Genomic DNA, 18,426 nt, shown 5'->3' on the forward strand with positions numbered 1-18,426 from the left:
GTGCTAGAGTGACAGAGAAGTCCCTGCCTTCTGACCCTGCAATCCACTGGCTGAGCATTTATCCCGAATAGTCATGCAAGAGAAAAGAAGGCTATCAGGAAGATGGTGCCAGCAGCACTTGTCGCCACAAAACTGCAGCGGCAAGCCACCCAGAATGAGGCAGGCCGGGAGCCTCCAGCAGGAGGGGCCACTTCAGTAGGTGATGCCACACACCTCTGGGGGACACTTGGCAGGCAGTGCGCGATAACTGGTATTTTATTCTAATGCATGGTTCCCATGGCCATGCTTTTTAAAATATGTATATTTTTCTGTTTTATTGCCGTTATTTTTAGAGGTGCCTGGACTCCTTTGAGGAATGAGACAAGCTATAAATAAATTAAAAACGAACATTTCAGAGCTGATGCAGCAATGTAGAGCCTGCTTGTGACAGAATTAATTTCTGCACTGTGCTGGCTGTTGCAGGAGGGGCAGAAGGATGCGGATGTGGGTTTCCAGTTCCCTCACCCTGCCCTGGAAGGATGTCTGCTGTAAGAGGTCCCAGGTCCCCTTGGGTGTGGGGGCTGGGGGAGTGGGATTATTAGTTGCTATATTTCAAATGCCACCTTGGGGATGTCAGGGCCGCAGACTGGGGGCCTGAGAATGTGGCCCCGCCCCTTTCTGGGCATGGCAGACAGTGGTGTGTATGTGGGAAATAGGTATCGGGACAGGCAGCTGTTGTGGGTAAAGACCTGAGGTCCCATTTTCCTGGGCCATACACAGCGCTACAGGGTTCCACAATGGCAGCAGAGGTGGGAAATACAATGGGGAATAGATTTTTTATCTAATTCTGGTACAGAGTGGGCAGTTCCTTTGATCTGTTTCAGACAGAACCAAAACAAAACAAAAAAACCCAAACCATAAGAACAAACTGTAGCTGGTCAGTGATGGCCGGCTCTTTTAACCCCAGCACTCGGGAAGCAGAAGCAGTCGAATCTCTGTGAGTTCAAGGCCAGCCTGGTCTACAGAGTGAGTTCCAGGACAGCCAGAGCCACACAGAGAAACCCTGTCTCATAAAACCAACCAAACAAACAAACAAGACAAAGACTGAAGGACATAACAACCCTTGAATTTTGAGTGTGAGGAACATGAGCTATGGGCTCAATGACGTTACATGAAGTCAAAGGCTGCAGAATGGTGTGCCTTGATTTGCTTCAATTATCAACTTGACACAACTTAAAGCTACTTAAAGAGGGTAACTGTCCTATGGTCTTAGCAGCGAAATGCTGCCTCAGCTAGTGTTTTATAGAGAGGGCCCTTCCCATTGTGGGCAGCGCCATCCATGGGCTGGCGGGCCTCGGCTGTGTAAGAGCGCTGGCTGAACCAGCGTTCCTCCATGGTTCCTGCTTCAGGCTCTTGCCGGAGTTCCCACCCTGCCTTTGCTATGATGAACCATGACCTGGAAGTGGAAGCAGAATATAGCCTTTCCCCCCAGCTTGCTTCTGCTCATGGCGTTTATAAACGTATCGAAAAGCAAAGTAGAACTCTGTGTGTGCGTATGCGCGTGCGTGAGCGAGTGTCAGACAGACAGAGATACTGGTTTTTGGCTTTCCCTGGACTTCCCATCTCTACCGCCTAAGCACTAGGATTGCAGATGTGTCACTACACATAGCTTGTTAGGGTACAATCAATTCATCTCATGTGCCCAGGCCTTAAACACTATAAAAGCCAGTTCTGTCTGCAATGGTTTAGGGTACAATCAATTCATCTCATGTGCCCCGGCCTTAAACACTATAAAAGCCAGTTCTGTCCGCAATGGTACAGAGATATGGGTATTTTACAAAGCTCCTTTAGGAGTTACTCACTCAATTCAATAATTATTTTTAGGACCCTTCACCTTCGTCCTGAGCCAAACTTTGTATTAGCTACCCCCACTCCCCTGCAAAAAAGATGGCGAAGCCACCCAAACCAGAGCAGACCTAGTCTTTGATCCCCCTGGCTTTGTTCAAGGAATGCTGCTCAGCTTTGTGGGCACCAGCCTGGCACTGTAATACCAGAAGCTTTTCATTTCCTAAGTTGCCATAAATATTTTAGGAGTCACGCGACAAGGAGGCACAGAGGCCATTTGTGCCCTGGTTAACTCCAGGTTTGCCCCCTGTGGCGGGAAGGCAGAGGGCGGGCACTCAGCTTGGTCCTAGTTGCAAGCTGTGCTGGGAGGAAGGAAATGTATTTTGAAGTGCATGGGACCTATTTCCCATTTGGTCTGATGTCAGCAAAGTCAGCAGAGCGTGGAGGAAGGCAGGGCATGGTACCCTGTGGCTGGAGGCATCAAGAGAAACTCATCAGGAGGCCCCAGCAGGGTTCTCCTTGTTCGTCCTCAGCCAGCCTCACTGGCAAACCAGGTCAGGATGCAGGGACCCTCAGTGGCCACATTGATTGGCAGAAGGAAGGACTGGTAAGGAAGCTGGGGAAGGAGAGACCAGGAGCTGGGTTTGGTGGCACACACGTGGGACCCCAGCCCCCCAGACCATTCTCAGTTACATTGCAAGTTCCAGGCCAGTTGTAAGAAGTGATCTCAAAAGGACAAAGACACAGACCAAAACAAAACAGGACAAAAGACGCGGCGTCTACTGAGGAGGCCAGAGGGAGGCAAGACAGTAAGACAGGCAGAGTGTGGGGTGTGAAGAGCAGCTATGCCGCGCCCTGTGGACACTTCCCCAGCCCTGGCATATTGCTGAGCTGATTTTGAGACTGTCGCACAGGCTGTCTGGAGTCCAGACCCCTGGGCACAGAGCACTGAGAGGGATGGCCATCACATCTTCAGTCTCGGCCACAGGAGCAAGCCCAGCTGCCTGACACACGACACACTTTCTGTGAGTTGAGCCTCATCCTCCTAAAGGAAGTCTCACATGGAATCCACAGCATTTCCCCACCTCGAGGCCTTTGTGCCTGGACGCCCCTTCCTCATCCGGGCAACTCATGCTTATCCTGGGTGGGGAACCACCTCCAGGCTTCATCTCCAACAGGCATTCTCTGGCACTCACCACCTCTAAGGTTGGGCACAACTCATAACTTTTATGGGCATCTTGTCAACACTGCACCACTGTTCCATGGTGGCCTTCCCCTTCAACTACAAGCAACATCTGGCTAAGGTTTGTGTACCTTCTCACCCAGTGGTAAACACGGGGCACAGAACATAGGAGACAGCTGTACATCAGTCAATAAGAGCTTGAAAGAAACAAAGGCCTTGTTGACTGTGTCCTTTGCCTTACAGAAGCTTCGCAGTTTGAAGAGGTCCATTTGTTAATTGTTGATCTCAGTGTCTGTGCCCCTGGAGTTATGTTCAGGAAGCGGTCTCCTGTACCAATTTGTTCAAGGTACCTCCCACTGTCTCTTCTAAGAGGTTCAGTGTGGCTGGATTTATGTTGAGGTCTTTGATCCATTTGGACTTGAGTTTTGTGCATGGCGACAGACATGGGTCTATCTGAAGTCTTCTACATGCCATCATCCAGCTGTGCAAGCACCATTTGTTGAAGATGCTTTCCTCCTTCCACGGTATAATTCTAGCTGTTTTGTCAAAAATCAGGTGTTCGTAGGTGTGTGGGTTAATATCAGGATTTTCAATTCGATTCCATTGGTCTACTTGTCTATTTTTGTGCCAATACCAGGCTGTTTTCAGGACTATAGCTCTGTAGTAGAGCTTAAAGTCAGGAATGGTGATGCCTCCTGAAGTTCCTTTATTGTACAGGGTTGTTTTGGCTATCCTGGGTCTTTTGTTTTTCCATATAAAGTTGATTATTATCCTTTCAAGGTCAGTGAAGAATTGTGCTGAGATCTTGATAAGAATTGCATTGAATCTGTAGATTGCTTTTGGCAAAATTGCCATTTTTACTATGTTTATTTTACCTATCCAAGAACATGGGAGATCTTTCCATTTTCTGGTATCTTCTTTAATTTCTTTCTTTAGAGCCACAACGTTCTTATCATATAGATCTTTCACCTGTTTGGTAAGCGTTAGCCCAAGATACCTTATGTTGTTTGTGGCTATTGTAAAGGGTGATGTTTCTCTGATTTCTTTCTCAGCCCCTTTATCGTCTGTATATAATAGGGCTACTGATTTTTCTGAGTTAATCTTGTATCCTGTCACTTTGCTGAAGGTGCTTATCAGCTGTAGGAGTTCCCTGGTAGAGTTTTTCAGGTCACTTATATAAACTATCATATCATCTGCAAATAGTGAAAGTTTGACTTCTTCCTTGGAAAAGATTTTCACCAACCCCACATCTGACAGAGGGCTGATCTCCAAAATAGACAAAGACTCAAGAAACTAGTTACCAAAACACCAAATAACCTTATTAAAAAGTGGGGAACAGAACTGAATAGAGAATTCTCAATAGAGGAATTCAAAATGGCTGAAAGACACTTAAGAAAGTGCTCAACATCCTTAGCCATCAGGGAAATGCAAATCAAAGCAACTCTGAGACACCATCTTATTCCTGTCAGAATGGCTAAAATCAGAAACACTAATGACAGCTCATGCTGGAGAGGATGTGGAGAAAGGGGAACACTCCTCCACTGCTGGTGGGAGTGCAAACTCATACAGCCATTTTGGAGATCAGTATGGTGGTTCCTCAGGAAAATGGGTATCAGTCTACCACAGTACCTGGAAATTCCACTTTTAGGCATATACCCAAATGATCCACATCCATGCAACAAAGACAGCTGTTCAACTATGTTCATAGCAGCATTATTTGTAATAGCAAGAACCTGGAAGCAACCTAGATGCCCCTCAACTGAAGAATGGATAAAGAAGATGTGGCACATCTACACAATGGAATACTACTCAGCAGGAAAAAACAAAACAAAACAAAACAAAACAATGGAATCTTGAAATTCGCAGGCAAATGGATGGAACTTGAAGAAACCATCCTGAGCAAGGTAACCCAGTCACAAAAAGAGGAACATGGCATGTACTCACTCATATATGGATTTTAGACCTAGAGCAAAGGATCTCCAGCCTATAATTCCCACCACCAGAGAAACTAGGATACAAGGAGGAACTTAAGAGATTCATACAAGGTCCCTCACAGAAGGGGAAAGAGATATGATCTCCTGAGCATATTGGGAGTGGGGGGGCAGTGAGTGGAGAGGGAGCTAGGAGAAAGAGAAGGGGAGGAGAGGAGAGCATGTGAGACCAGGAAGATAGAGTCGGGGGACGAATAGAGGAGAGAGGGAGAAAAGAAGAGATGCCATAATAGAGGGAGCCATTATAGGTTTGAAGAGAAAACTGACTCTAGAGAAATGTCCAGAGACCTACAAGGATGACCCCAACTAACAATCTGAGCAACAGTGGAAAGGCTACCATAAATGCCCTTCCCTGATAATGAGATTGATAACTACCTTATATGCCATCATAGAGCCCTCATCCAGTAGCTGATGGAAACAGAAGCGGACACCCACAGCTAAACACTGAGCCGAACTCCTGGAATCCAGTTGCAGAGAGGGAGGAGTGATAAGAAAAGGGGTTAAGAGTGGGTGGTATGTGGCTGTCTGGCTGGCAGGGCACAGGACTCCTCTGTCACTCATCTGCAAAGCTGGGGGTGTGGATGTTCCCATGCCTCCTTTAGCCCCTCCTCCACTTGCTGCCCAAGACACCCGAACTCTTAGTGACCCCATCTGTGAAACCATCACAAAGTGTCAGGAGGAATCATGTCTGCGCCACAGCCTGCCCGCAGGGTGTGTTTATGACCAGCCTGGAAACCCATCCGGCACGCCCAGGCTGGGCCCCATCTAGAAACACAACGCCGGGACTCTTTCATGTTGCCAAGGGTGAGAACACGAGACTCCCATTAGCTCAGCCTAATGACCCAAGCCCTGATCCCTGGAAACAGAGGCAGGGAGTCCAGGAAGACGACAGTGAGACCCACCTGAAGCACAAAGCACGTGCCTGCAGCCAGGAGGGCTCCACCCGACGTTCCCTCTCAGCAGAGACACCCCAGCAAGGGCAAATACGCCAATCAAAGGGCATGGGCTTTCAGCATTCTGCTCAGCGACAGGGGAGCTGCACTCAGCTGCGTTTGATGCCCTGAGTAGCCTCCCACTAGCCTCCTTCCCTGACACTCCCATCACTGATTATACTGAGATCGGCTCTGTGTGCGTGTGTGTGTATGGTGTGTGTGTGTATGGTGTGTGTGTGTATGGGGTGTTTGTGTATGGTGTGTGTGTATGGGGTGTGTGTGTATGGTGTGTGTGTATGGTGTGTGTGTGTATGGGGTGTGTGTGTATGGTGTGTGTGTATGGGGTGTTTGTGTATGGTGTGTGTGTATGGGGTGTGTGTGTATGGTGTGTGTGTATGGTGTGTGTGTGTATGGGGTGTGTGTGTATGGTGTGTGTGTATGGGGTGTTTGTGTATGGTGTGTGTGTGTATGGGGTGTGTGTGTATGGTGTGTGTGTGTGTATGGGGTGTGTGTGTATGGGGTGTGTGTGTATGGGGTGTGTGTATGGTGTGTGTGTATGGTGTGTGTGTATGGCGTGTGTGTATGGTGTGTGTGTGTATGGTGTGTGTGTATGGGGTGTGTGTGTATGGTGTGTGTGTATGGTGTGTGTGTATGGTGTGTGTGTATGGGGTGTGTGTGTATGGTGTGTGTGTGTATGGTGTGTGTGTGTATGGGGTGTGTGTGTATGGTTTGTGTGTATGGTGTGTATTGTGTATGGTATGGGGTGTGTGTGTATGGTTTGTGTGTATGGTGTGTATTGTGTATGGTATATGTGTGTGTGTATGGGGTGTGTGTATGTGTGTGTGTGTTGGTGCTCTCGTGTATGAGTGTAGGTGTGCACGTGCCATGGTACATGTGTACAGGTCACAGGACAATCTCCACTGTCAGCTCTCAGCTTCCACCTTGTCTCTGACAGGGTCTCATTCGCCACAGCATATGGCAATCTGCTGGCTGAGCTCAGGGATTCTCTAGTCGCTGTCCCCAACTCCACATGGGCCCTGGGATTACAGCTGTGCTCACGTGGTGGGCTCTGGCGATTCACACTCGGGTCTTCACACTGCACGGCAGTCACTTTGCCCACAGAGCGTCTCCACAGCTCTCTTACAGGCAGGGGCTTTGAACCTGCTGATTCTCTCTGGTGTCGAATTTTCTCCTGTGGACTCTAACTGCCTTGTTATTAGTGAGCTCAGTGTTTGACAGGCTCTTCCCACTCTGTTCTGTAACGTTTTTCATATGTGTATCCCTCTAAACATGGAGGGCTCTGCGCAGGGGAAAAGGCTAGCTTGGGCTTCTGCTCAGTCTGGATTGTTAGCCCTTTCCTCTGCACACCCCAGAGAGGAGGCGGCTTCACTGGGCAGTGATAATACCTTCTGACTCTGAAAAAAATCCATGCTCAGAAGAACTGGAAACCTGCTTTGGGATATTCGATCACACTGTGAACCTAGAGTTTGTGTTTGCGTTAACTGAATGAATTAACCTTGGATCAGGAGGTGGAGCCAGCAACTAGTTGACAGAAAACAATCATAGTCTGGAAGATGGCTAGAGAGATGCACAGGAAGTAGTAGGGAGGGGCTTGGAATGTGGCAGAGCAGAAGGACACTCCCTTTCTGAAATGCCTTGGAAGAAGGGAGGTCAGTTAGTTGCTCCTCAACCTCTCTGAGCTAGCAGGCATTCACCTCAGCCTCTGACTCCCGAGTCTTTATTGGTAAACAGAACAACTGAGATTTAGCTAAAACCTGTTCGGTGCCAGCAGCAGCAGGAGGCAGATACGGTGGGATGTAGGAGTCCCATCGTTTGCTGCCTGAGAAATGGGGCAGTAACTGCAGAGACCCAGGTTCAGGTGCAGCTGCTGTGCGGGTGACAAGGACAGAAAGCCTTGCTGTCTGTTTGCTCTCTGCTGCCTGCCGAGACTATGCCAGCTCCATGAAGAACGATCTCATCTCTCTCTCTGCTGCGCACTAGAGCTGGTGCAGAGCCCAGCACATGCCAGTCGCCGGCGCAGTTGCATAAGTGAATTACAAACGTTGATTTCTGGGCTGGCAAGAGGGCTCAGTGGTTAACAGCATGTACTGCTCTTGAAGAGGACCCCAGTCTGGTTCCTACCAGCCACGGCAGGCCAGTCACAACTGCCTATAATTCCAACTCAGGGAGAGCCGCGCCTCTGGGTCCCAATGGTACCTGCACGCATGTGCACATACCCACACACATATACACATAATTAAAAACAGTAAAAAGGAAAATTTTTTCTGAGATAGAGTTCCTGGCCTTGAACTCACTTTGCAGACCAGGCTGGCCTTGAACTCACAGAGATCTGCCTGCCTCTGCCTCCCGAGTGCTGTGATTATAAGGCGTGCACCAGGAATATTTTTTAAAGAACACTGATTTCTGGGAGTTCAGCCAGTCATTCTGGCTTCTGTAACACACCCATCACCCAGGCCCGGCGCTCTAGGCTTACAGGCAGGTGCACTCACTGGAGATGGACGTGTAGACAGCGAAGGCCCTGAGGCTGGTCATCTCCTTCTTGCGAGTCATCTCCACCCTTGAGCAGAAGATGTTCTCCCACGCATACAGCTTGAGCAGCTTGATGCCCCGGAGCATCTCATTGGTCTGCTTCAGCCTCTCATTGGAATATTCCTGGGGGCAGGAATGGGGGTGGTGTGTCAGTACAGGGGAAATTTCTGCGGCCCTAGCTCAGCCCAGGAGAAAGCACCAAATCTGTGCCCTTACCATCTGCCCAGCTCCTGTCCCTACAAGCATGTTCCTGGCCAGCCTGTTAAGTGCATTTCATAGAAACCGAGGCCTGGACTGTGAGAGCGGGGAGGAGGCTGCTAAGGTGAGGGCCAGGGTAGACATGGGGAGAGGCAGAGTGGAGTGTGCATATCCTGGGACACTCACCAAGGTGCTCCGTTGTGCCTGGGAGAGCTTGGTGGCCACAAAGTACTGTACAGGAGCCAGCAGAATGATGACAGCTGCTCCAATCAAGGCACTGACCCCAAGGACGTAGTAGAGAAGGATCACGCCCACAATGATCTGGAGAAGGGGACGGAGGATGAACTCTCTGCTCCAAGTCTGCATGGCCAGAGACCACTGGCACCATCCCCACCACCAGCTCCTAAGAGTGGGGCATGCCTCAGTGCCCAAGTTTTCAAAAAGCCTTGGAGATGGAGTAGGGCGCGGGGCCAGGTATGGGAAGGAAATATATTGGGTGCACACACACAGTTGAAGCTCTGAGCTGGTAACCGAGGGCATTGACCTGAAAGTTAGCTGAAGGACCGATTTCTCTAGGTCTGCTTGAGGGTTGAGATGGGACCAGACAGTCTACTTGCTGAGACTGATATCTCATGCAAAATAAGCTACCGGTGGGCAGCGTCCATGCCCGGCGGAACTGCGCAGGCAGGCACTGAGAATATGCTGCACATTCATGGTCCTGGTGGCCTGCCTTCTAATGTTTTTTATTTTTATGAGAGTCAGAGTCTCATGTATCCCACACTGGCCTTAATAGGCTGCGTAGCCGAAGATGGCCTTGGTGCTCTGATCCTCCTGCCTCCCCCAACCCAAGTACTAGGATTAGAACATGCTGGGCAAGCACTCCACCAACTGACCTGTGTCACTACCTGACACCGACCCCTTTTGTGCTACTGGGGATTGAACTTGGGGCCTCTCACACACTAGGCAAGTGCTGTATTGCTGAGCTATACCATCCAGGCATGTTCTCCTGTACCCTTCCATTCAACCCATTAAAAAGTAAGTTTTTTGAGACAAGGTCTCACAAAGTTATCTGTGTAGGCATCAGTCACGGAATCACTCTGCAACCCAGGCTAGCCTTTTACCTGTAATCGCCTTGGCTCAAGTCTCCCGAGCAGCTGGGACTACAGGTCTAGTTTCTGTTGTTTTGAATCAGCCTTGTGGCATAGCCTGGGATTACCTGGGACTCGACAGGGTCCTGCTCAGTCCCTCAAGTGCTGAGATTGCTGGTGTCTTCCGATTTTTATTGGGTCTGACAGGCTTTCTTTGAAATGAGAACTCGGTTCTGTTTCTAGCTTTATGTAAACGACTGTCTGCTTATGACGATTGATGAGGAATGTAAATCTCTCTCTTGCCAGTCCCCAAAGCTCCGGGATGACCGTTTTTCCAAGCTGCTGTCAAAGACAAGCACCTTCAACTGTGTGGCTTACTCTAGAAAAACAGACGTGCTGGCCTTCTTGAGAGAAGAGAGAAAACAAAGTCCCTTTGGCTTGGTCCTGCAGCCTGCCAGCACTGCGCCAATCTGGCATGAGGCTCTCTGCTTCAGTTCTAGGATGGAGTAGGTGGGGCGCTGTGCTTCCCATTAATCACAGAGAGCCTCCCTCATTAGCAGGTGACAGAGGCTGTGAAAAGACCCCCCCCCCCCGTGCTTAGCTGACATTAGAGGCTGGCCCAGTGGGCAGAGGACCACGTGAAGAGATGACCCTCCTCCTTGCTAGCTCCGCTGACTACTCTCCTGGAGTCCGGCCTGGCACAACCCTTCATTCTTACACGCGCTATGCATGCATAGAGGCAGTGAGGGTGTCCTTCAGCCATCGGGATCACGCCAGACTCCGAGAACCCTCCCAGGGGACCCAGGTTACTTGGAGGGGTCTCCAGGCCACTAACTCCAGGGTCCCACTCTGTAGCTCAGCTGGCCTGAAATCCTCCTGCCTCAGTTTCCCAAGTACACACTCGTGCTTTCTACCAGAATGTCATTTTTAAAGCCGTGTGTGGTTTTAGAACAGATTGCAAGCCTGGGAGAGGAGAAAATGTCAGTGTCATTAAAGGCCCCTGTGCTCTGGGTCTCCAGGCTACCCCAGAACCGCAACCCGCTGGGCTCCCCTTGCCATGAGGTTAAGATTATATCATTTGTGGGTGGGGGTGGTGGCCAGGAGCCAATCCATGGCTCACGCATGCTAAGCAAACACCCTGCCACTGAGTTACATCCTAACCCCTGTTTCTTGTGGGCTGGCCAGTTTCGTAAGTGCGAAGGCACAGTCTCTGAGGAATTGGAAAATGAGAGTCAGTCATGTGTGGTGCTGTTGCACTAATATCCTTAGGAGTGCAGAAGGCTCGGTCAGGACATGGCATGAACCAGAACCTGGGGGCCAGTTCAGGCAACAAAACAAGACCCCATTTTAGATAACGTCAACAGAATGGCTTTGAACTTGCTCTGTGGCTGAGGATGACCCTGCCTCCACCAGCATCCCTGGTTATGTGGTGCTGGTGATCAAATCCAGGAACCCATATCCAGTAAGCAATCATGCTACCAACTGAGCTACATCCCAAATGCCTACAGTATGGCTTTTAGTATTTACAAAACTGTCCCTTGCATGACTTTTTTATGGGTCATTTACAGTTGGCTGAACTTTCAATGTCCTAATGCACTATCTTCTGTGATCATGGAGAGATGCCCAGATGGCCTGCAGTGCCTGGGGCTCTGGAGGAAACCAGTGGTACAGCACATGCATGGACCCCGGGGACAGAAGCCACAGGCAAACAGAGTGGATACTTCTGCCCTAATGTCTCCCAGTCCCCTCCCCCGGTACCCACATCCCCAAGGCGAGAGCTCTGCAGCACGGCCCGGTACCTGCACGGCCCGATACCTGCACGGCCCGGTACCTGCAGCACGGCCCGGTACCTGCACGGCCCGGTACCTGCAGCACGGCCCGGTACCTGCACGGTCCGGTACCTGCACGGCCCGGTACCTGCAGCACGGCCCGGTACCTGCAGCACGGCCCGGTACCTGCAGCACGGCCCGGTACCTGCACGGCCCGGTACCTGCACGGCCTGATACCTGCACTGGCATAGCCCAGAGGTTTGGGCACAGGAAGAAGAACCACATGAGCTGATTTGTGTCGATAGCCACCAGGTTGCAGATCTGCCCCGCGGTCATTTCCCCCATCGACAGGTTGGAGGTGGACAGGTGCATGATTTTATTGTAAATCTTCGTCTAGAAATGAGAGTAGAAGAGATCCACATTTGTCATCGTCACTATCTCTGTCACCACCCCAGACCTGGAGGGGCCGGCTGCTTCTCTGACATCCCCACAGAGCCCTGGCACAGTTCTGTAAGGGCTCTGTCATAACTTTGCGATGATCGATACCACAGATCAAATACGTCGAGAGGCAGGGATCCGAGGCCAAGGCAGCTACTTCCCCAGTAAGTGTGACCTCTCCCTTGAGGGACAAGGCGTAATTAGCTCCTAAATCTTAAAAGCAGGTCCTCGTATCTATTTGTGTTCTTGATTTACTGAGGACCAGTGCAGGACACATTCAAGAGACATAAAAATGATGAATCGAGGAGCAGCCCATTTTAGCTGGGCCATCTCACACTGGGGCCACGGCATGCCATCAGAGCCTTGGAACAAAGCAAGGAGTCAGCCTCAGCAGCCCCAGATCAGTCAGCTTGCACCATCCCTTGAAACCCAGCCACCCTGAAAACCTGCACAGGGCAGCGTGGAGGGTGATGGCTGCCTCCAGGCTCAGACCTCAAAGGTTGGTTGGTTGGTTTGTTTTCTTCAGACCTGGAACTTTTTGTACTGGCTGTTCACACCTGCTAGAAAGATTGGATTTTCAAGTCGCATGCTCCAGGGCAAGGAAGAATTCTGTCCTGTCTTAAATGTCCACAGGACGCCTGCTCTCGAACACAATTGTGTCACACTTCAGTGGCAACACCTTTAATCATCTTTGTGTTGAGCTCAGCTTGCCTTTGTTTGTGGGTCAGGTTTTCTGAAAGCGTGACTCTCTTCCAGGTCTTTCTGGGGTTTATATACTGCAGGGGGAAGGCGGGAAGTAATGGTGATGATATTTTTGGACAAATTCATGCGCTTTCTTAGCTATATGAAATCAAGCTGTAAAGACTAACCAGCAACTTTCAATGAAGCATAGACATGAGTAACCCGTTAAATAAAGCATTATTAAGACTCGAACTCACAACCAATTGTCGCGGGCACGCACGAGCACGTGTGTGTGTGTGTGTGTGTGTGTGTAATTTAGGAATTTTGCTTGGCAATTTATATACAGGTTCTCATCTATGATGGCTCACTTTCTGTAGGTAACTTTCTGGAAATCTCTTGAAGGAAAGAGCTCTTCTTTTCTATTTTGTTTCCATAATGAATGCCATCATTTCCCCTTTGAGGCACATGAGTTAATCTCTCTGATTAATATAAAAGATTCAGTTAGATTAAAAAAAAACAATTACAGGCTGATATATTAAAAACCCATTTGGGGGCTCTCTCAGCATAATTGGAAAATGCTAGGCTGCTGTGTGATGAATTATGACACCACAAAGTTGGTTGTGGTGGCACAAGCTGGCCTGCCTTCGGAGGGACTGGGGCCAGAGTTGGGGTTCAGACCTGAGTGGCAGCTTGGTTCTTCTTAGCTGCCATGAACCCGAGAGGTCTTGATCTGTCAAGGGTGTGTCCACCTTTTCTATCTGCTGATACTGCTGAGCACATACAGATTTCTCCATGGAAAGACACTGAAGCTGGACAGCATCGTTTGCATGCCAGCAACACGAATTCAGACGATCCAGATGACTGAGCTGCTTCTGGTGCTGCCTGGTTGAAGCTGTACTTTCCTCCGTTCAGCCCCTTTCAGGCATCACTTCTTAATGGTTCTCACGGGATCAGCCACGTTCCCGAAAATGATTCCTAACATCTAATCTTTCAACAGAATATTTGTGATGGATGAGGCAGCTTTGGGATTTTGTACAGCTTTGTGAAGATCATCAGCAGGATTGGCTACTTGGCCTCACTCTCCTCTGCACAGGGAGAATTTCAAACCAGGGACATATGGTCTGATGCGTGTGTAGCTGCTGCACTGCCCTGGATTGGTATGAAACACTGACAAGCTTTGTGACTGTTCCCATCCAGGATTGTCCATGCAAGCACCAAGCTCAAGCCCTAATGGAAGCTCTGGGGCTTGGGATGGCTCTCATCATCACCATCCTCTATGGGGCTGCGTCCTCTCTGGCTTTGATCATTCTGCCAACCAATTCTAAAAGGTAGGACCAAAAGCTTAGACCTGTACATAATGACTTTCTCCTTGGGGATCTAGACCTGAGAGTTCTAATGGACCTTACGTGTTTTGCTGATCTGCCATGTTCGCATTTTTGCATCCAAGCATGCGATCTGCTAGACCTCCAGAATTGGAGAAGGATTCCGAGGCCACAGTCCGTCCCCAGCAGGAGAGAGTGTCACAACTGACCGGTGATGCTGCCCCTTTCCAGGGTGGGGAAGACCAATGACTAAGCAGCTGACACTGTGAATCAGTCTAGTCCAAGGCAGAGCCAGGGTTATACCATTCCTTCCAAGTCCCCGTGCCAGCCCCAAGGTGCTGTTCACTTCCCACTCCACAGCCTGTGGCTAGTTCCAAACACGGGGAAGAGCATCAAAAATAAACTCGCAAAGGTAAACTCTGATCTACAAGAACGAGTAAAGCAGCCTGATGCAAAAGTGATCAAAAGGTATGACCCCAGTACCTGGATGGCTCCTCTCAGGTTAATTCCCGTTTCGATGGCAACATAGTACGAGGCTTGCAGGAACGTCCTTTGCAGTAGCAGGGCAAGGAACAGAAGCACGGCCAACACGTAGGCGTTGCCCAGGAACTCTTGGGAGGAGACAAAGTAAACCCCGAGAAACTGTGTCTGCGGGAGAGAGAAGGCCAGTGGTGGCTGCGGCTGCCAGAAAAGTGACAGGGTCAGTAGAGGTCACAATGCAGCGGTCAGATTACTGCGGGGACCTCCGTGTTTGCAAACCCTGTGTGATTCTTTGTAAAGAGCTGGGGATGAGGACCTGGGCGGTCGGCTCCGTTGGTAGAGTTCTTGCTGTGCAAGCCTGAGGATCTGAGCTCATTCCTTGGTACCCACATAAAAAAGCTGGAGGCAGTAGTGTGTAATCCGAGCGCTGGGGAGATGGATAGGAAGATTCCCAAAGGGCTAGCTGGCCCTCAGTGAGCTCTGGGTTCAGTGTGGGTTCCTCTCCCCCAAAGTAAGACAGAATTGGTCAGATTGCTCAGCGGATAAAGGCGCTTGCTGTGTAAGCTTGGCGATCTGAGTTCGGTCCCTGGAGCCCACAAGGAGGAAGGGGAAGAGCGACTCTGAAGAGTTGTCCTCTGCTCCACATGTGTACTGTGGTACATTCACCCCCCTCCATAATAAATAAAGTATTTTAAAATTAAAAAATAAAGTAGGCAGCAATCGGAAGACACCTGACATTGCCCTCTGGCTCCACAAGCTCGCATACACTGTGTACTCGCACACCTAGACTGAGGAACATGACCAAATCTTCTGCAGCAGACTACCTCTATCTCCATCATCGTCCCGCTTGGGGAACAGAACGAGGCTCAGTTCTAACCCGAGGCACACACGACTCGGCATCGCTACCTCCTTGCCCCAGGGAGTTTACTCTGAATGGAGTAAGAATAAATAGAGCAGGTCACGGAGGAGCCCAGACAGAACAGCTACAGCAAGCTGCACGATGCCTTCTCTGCCTCGGAAATGGAATCAACAATCTGCTGAGCAGTGACTTCTGGGGGGTGGGGGTGGGGCGGGCGGACAGGGACAGGACGAGACCTGGTGTTGACCGTCCCCTGGGGAAAGATGGGAACCCCTTTTAAGTTTCAGCCACCCTCTCTGAACTCCAGCGAGACTCCAGATAACAATCAGGGAAAACATTCTGCCTTTGTGCTGAAGAGGCCAGGAAGCATCACCAGCGAGCCTGTTCCCAAATCCAGCACCACTGGCTCCCAGGGAAACTTTGATCTTGGCCGCCATCACCCTCCAGCACAGCCATGTCCATCTTCCCATGAAGACGGAACCCTCACCTGACACTGCACCCTGACTGTGGACGTCTGGAAGGATGTGGGAGACGCTGCAGGGCAGACAGAGATGGGAACGAAACGAGGAGAAGCTCAAGGTCATGACCTAGGCAGTGATCAGGCCAACGAGACAAGGGCTCTCTCAGAGACTCTTCCAAGAATCAAGGGTTCCTGAAACTTGGCTTAGGGGCCAGGATGGAGGAAGACCTTACTGCCTAGAGTATCAGAGGTGACTTGTCTACCAGCCTTCAAAGCTCATGGAACGGCCTGGTCCTGCCCACAGCCACCTCTCTGTAGCCGCACAGGACAGGCGCCGGCACAGGAGGCCAAATACTCTAGGAAGGCCCTGCTGAGGTCCAGAGTCACCGTGCCACTGCAGAGACCACCCAAGGGAAGGGTGGGAGGCAGGAGGGTGGGGCGGACTGGAGGCAGCGGCTCTCAACCTTACGGGTCGAAGGGGGTGAGAGATAAGACGTCAGGAAGCAGAGCGTTCCTTCTGCCACTCAGCGAGCAAGGCGCCATCTGGGTTCCTGCTTTATTTACACAAGAGGAAGCAATTTCATCACCGTGAAGTGACGAGCGAAGGTGCTAGTTAGAGACAACATGCGAACGTGGACCTTGGTGATGCTAAAACCACTGTCCAGATCTCACTTGACCGGCACACTCTGACAGTTCATTGTCACAGGCTTGGGGCAGATGGAAATATGCCCGTTTGGCTGGCTCTGGGTCAAAAAGCAGAGGCACAATGAACTGCTTAACCCAACCCCGTTTAACAGTCCCTATCCCAGCATCCTGCGAGGCCCTGCTCTGGAGAACAAGCACATCGTCAGTATCACCCTTACTAATGTAACTAAGTAATGCCTGCGCACGCAAAGCTGTTTATCTCTGAATTGTAGCATGGGTCCAAGTGCTGAGCAATGTCTAGCCACAGGGACTGGTAGGGACACGGAGATACTCATGGGAACATTATGCAGCCAAGACGCCCTGTCATCATGACGGAGAGCCATGACCTGCTATGCCACAGCCGCCAGAACACACCTGAGCTATAGCAGAAACAGGAGAGCCACTGAGCACCTGGCCAGCTGGGGTGGCTGCTGGCAGATGCGCTTGCCAATATTGGTTATTGGTCCATTTTTTAAAAAAAGTTTCAAATTTTGCATGTCGATCCCAGTTCCCTCTCCCTCTCTCCCCCCTCACAGGCACCCTGACTCATTTTAAAACCCAGCAGCAGGGTTTCCTTTCTGTAGCTCAGCCCTCCTTCCCCAAGACACACACACACACTCTAGGGCCAAAGACCACATTGCTGCAGAGAAAGGCATCTGTGCCCTGTTGGAAACGAGACTACTGTCATTAGGCGCGTCACGGGATTGTGGGGAGCTGCCTTTTTCAAGGCAGCTTCAAAGGTGTAGAGCCTGAACATCTAGGCTCTTAGGAAGTGGGTACCAAGGTCTACGGGGCCCCTTGTAGTACATAGTACAGCACCCAGGCAGAGGCAGAAAGGCAGGGTTCGGTTACCCTTACTCCGTAGTGAATTTGGGACCAGCCTGTGCAGCATGAAACCCAGTCTTTCAAAAAATTAAGACAATGAATAAGTGGGTACCAGGCCAGGCATGAGGCCCAAGAAAGGAGACCCGAATGCATGAGGGAGAGAGGGGAGAGAGAGAGAGAGAGAGAGAGAGAGAGAGAAAGAGAGGAGAGAGGCCTGTGGCAGGAGAGAAGAGACCTGGACCACAATGACATCTGATGGGAGGGAGACAAGGGCTTTGGAAGGCCCTTGCTGACGCTTGATGTTCTTTTTTTCTTAAATCCAGGCACATTTAAATTTGCTTATTCTCTGCGCACGCAAGTGCACAGGTGTGTGTGCCACAGCTCCCACAGTGTGCATGTGAGGCCGGGAGGCCCCTTGGGAGTCAGGTCCCTCCTTCAAGCGCGTGTGCCCCTGGGATTCAGTTTAGGCGGCTGGGCTTGGCGGCAAGCGCCCTTGCTCATGGAGCCATCTCTCTGGCCCTAAAATACTCTTTTAAATGAACCAGTCCATGGGCTTCCCATGCCCCGGGTTTTCATCTGGGGGTGGCGGCCTGTGACGAACGCACGGAGGACTGATTCCAGAGGGGTGTGGGAGCAGGGGATCCTGGGATTGCAGTCCTGACACTGCTCGACCACGGCAAGGCTGCAAAGGTCCTGTCCTTGTCCTCCGGAGCTTACAGGGTCCCTGGGGGTCCCCTGACCATCTGCCCACTCACCTGCCACACCTATATATCCACCGTTCCCATCTGCCACGGACGTTAAGAGCCTGGGCTTAGAGATGAGCTGCACCTGACTTTAAAATCTGACGGGGCTATCTGCCATGGTGTCTTCTGAGAAGTCCCCAGCCTCTCTGATCCTCAGTTTCCTCCTTTGTAAAGCAGTGGCATCCAGAGGCGTATTAGTCATATATGACAGCTTTTAGTGACTCTTCCCAGGCTGGCCTTGGACTTGTGGTGATCCCTCCTGCCTCTGATTCCATTCCTGAGCATATACAGTAATGCCTTCATTCTTTACTGAAGTATCATTTTCCACTGCGTGTGCGTCTGTCTGTGTGTGTTTGCCTGTGTGGTGTGTGTCTGTGTATCTGTCTATGTGTGGTGTGT

At 50.5% G+C, this 18,426-nt stretch overlaps 1 protein-coding gene across 1 annotated transcript in view; it reads right to left on the reverse strand.

Annotated features, from left to right (window-relative positions):
- The window catches only part of Abcc8 (ATP binding cassette subfamily C member 8), a 71,906-nt gene that overhangs the window by 35,979 nt on the left and 17,501 nt on the right, over positions 1 to 18,426 (reverse strand). Inside the window, exons 7-10 of the mRNA XM_051174291.1 lie at positions 14,460 to 14,624; positions 11,773 to 11,928; positions 8,865 to 8,999; positions 8,441 to 8,603 (exon numbers count right to left, since the gene is read on the reverse strand). Coding sequence (XP_051030248.1) covers positions 8,441 to 8,603; positions 8,865 to 8,999; positions 11,773 to 11,928; positions 14,460 to 14,624 — 619 coding nt within the window. The remainder of the gene's footprint in view (positions 1 to 8,440; positions 8,604 to 8,864; positions 9,000 to 11,772; positions 11,929 to 14,459; positions 14,625 to 18,426) is intronic.

Source organism: Phodopus roborovskii, unplaced genomic scaffold, assembly GCF_943737965.1.
Source record: "Phodopus roborovskii unplaced genomic scaffold, PHOROB, whole genome shotgun sequence".
Lineage (NCBI taxonomy): Eukaryota > Metazoa > Chordata > Mammalia > Rodentia > Cricetidae > Phodopus > Phodopus roborovskii.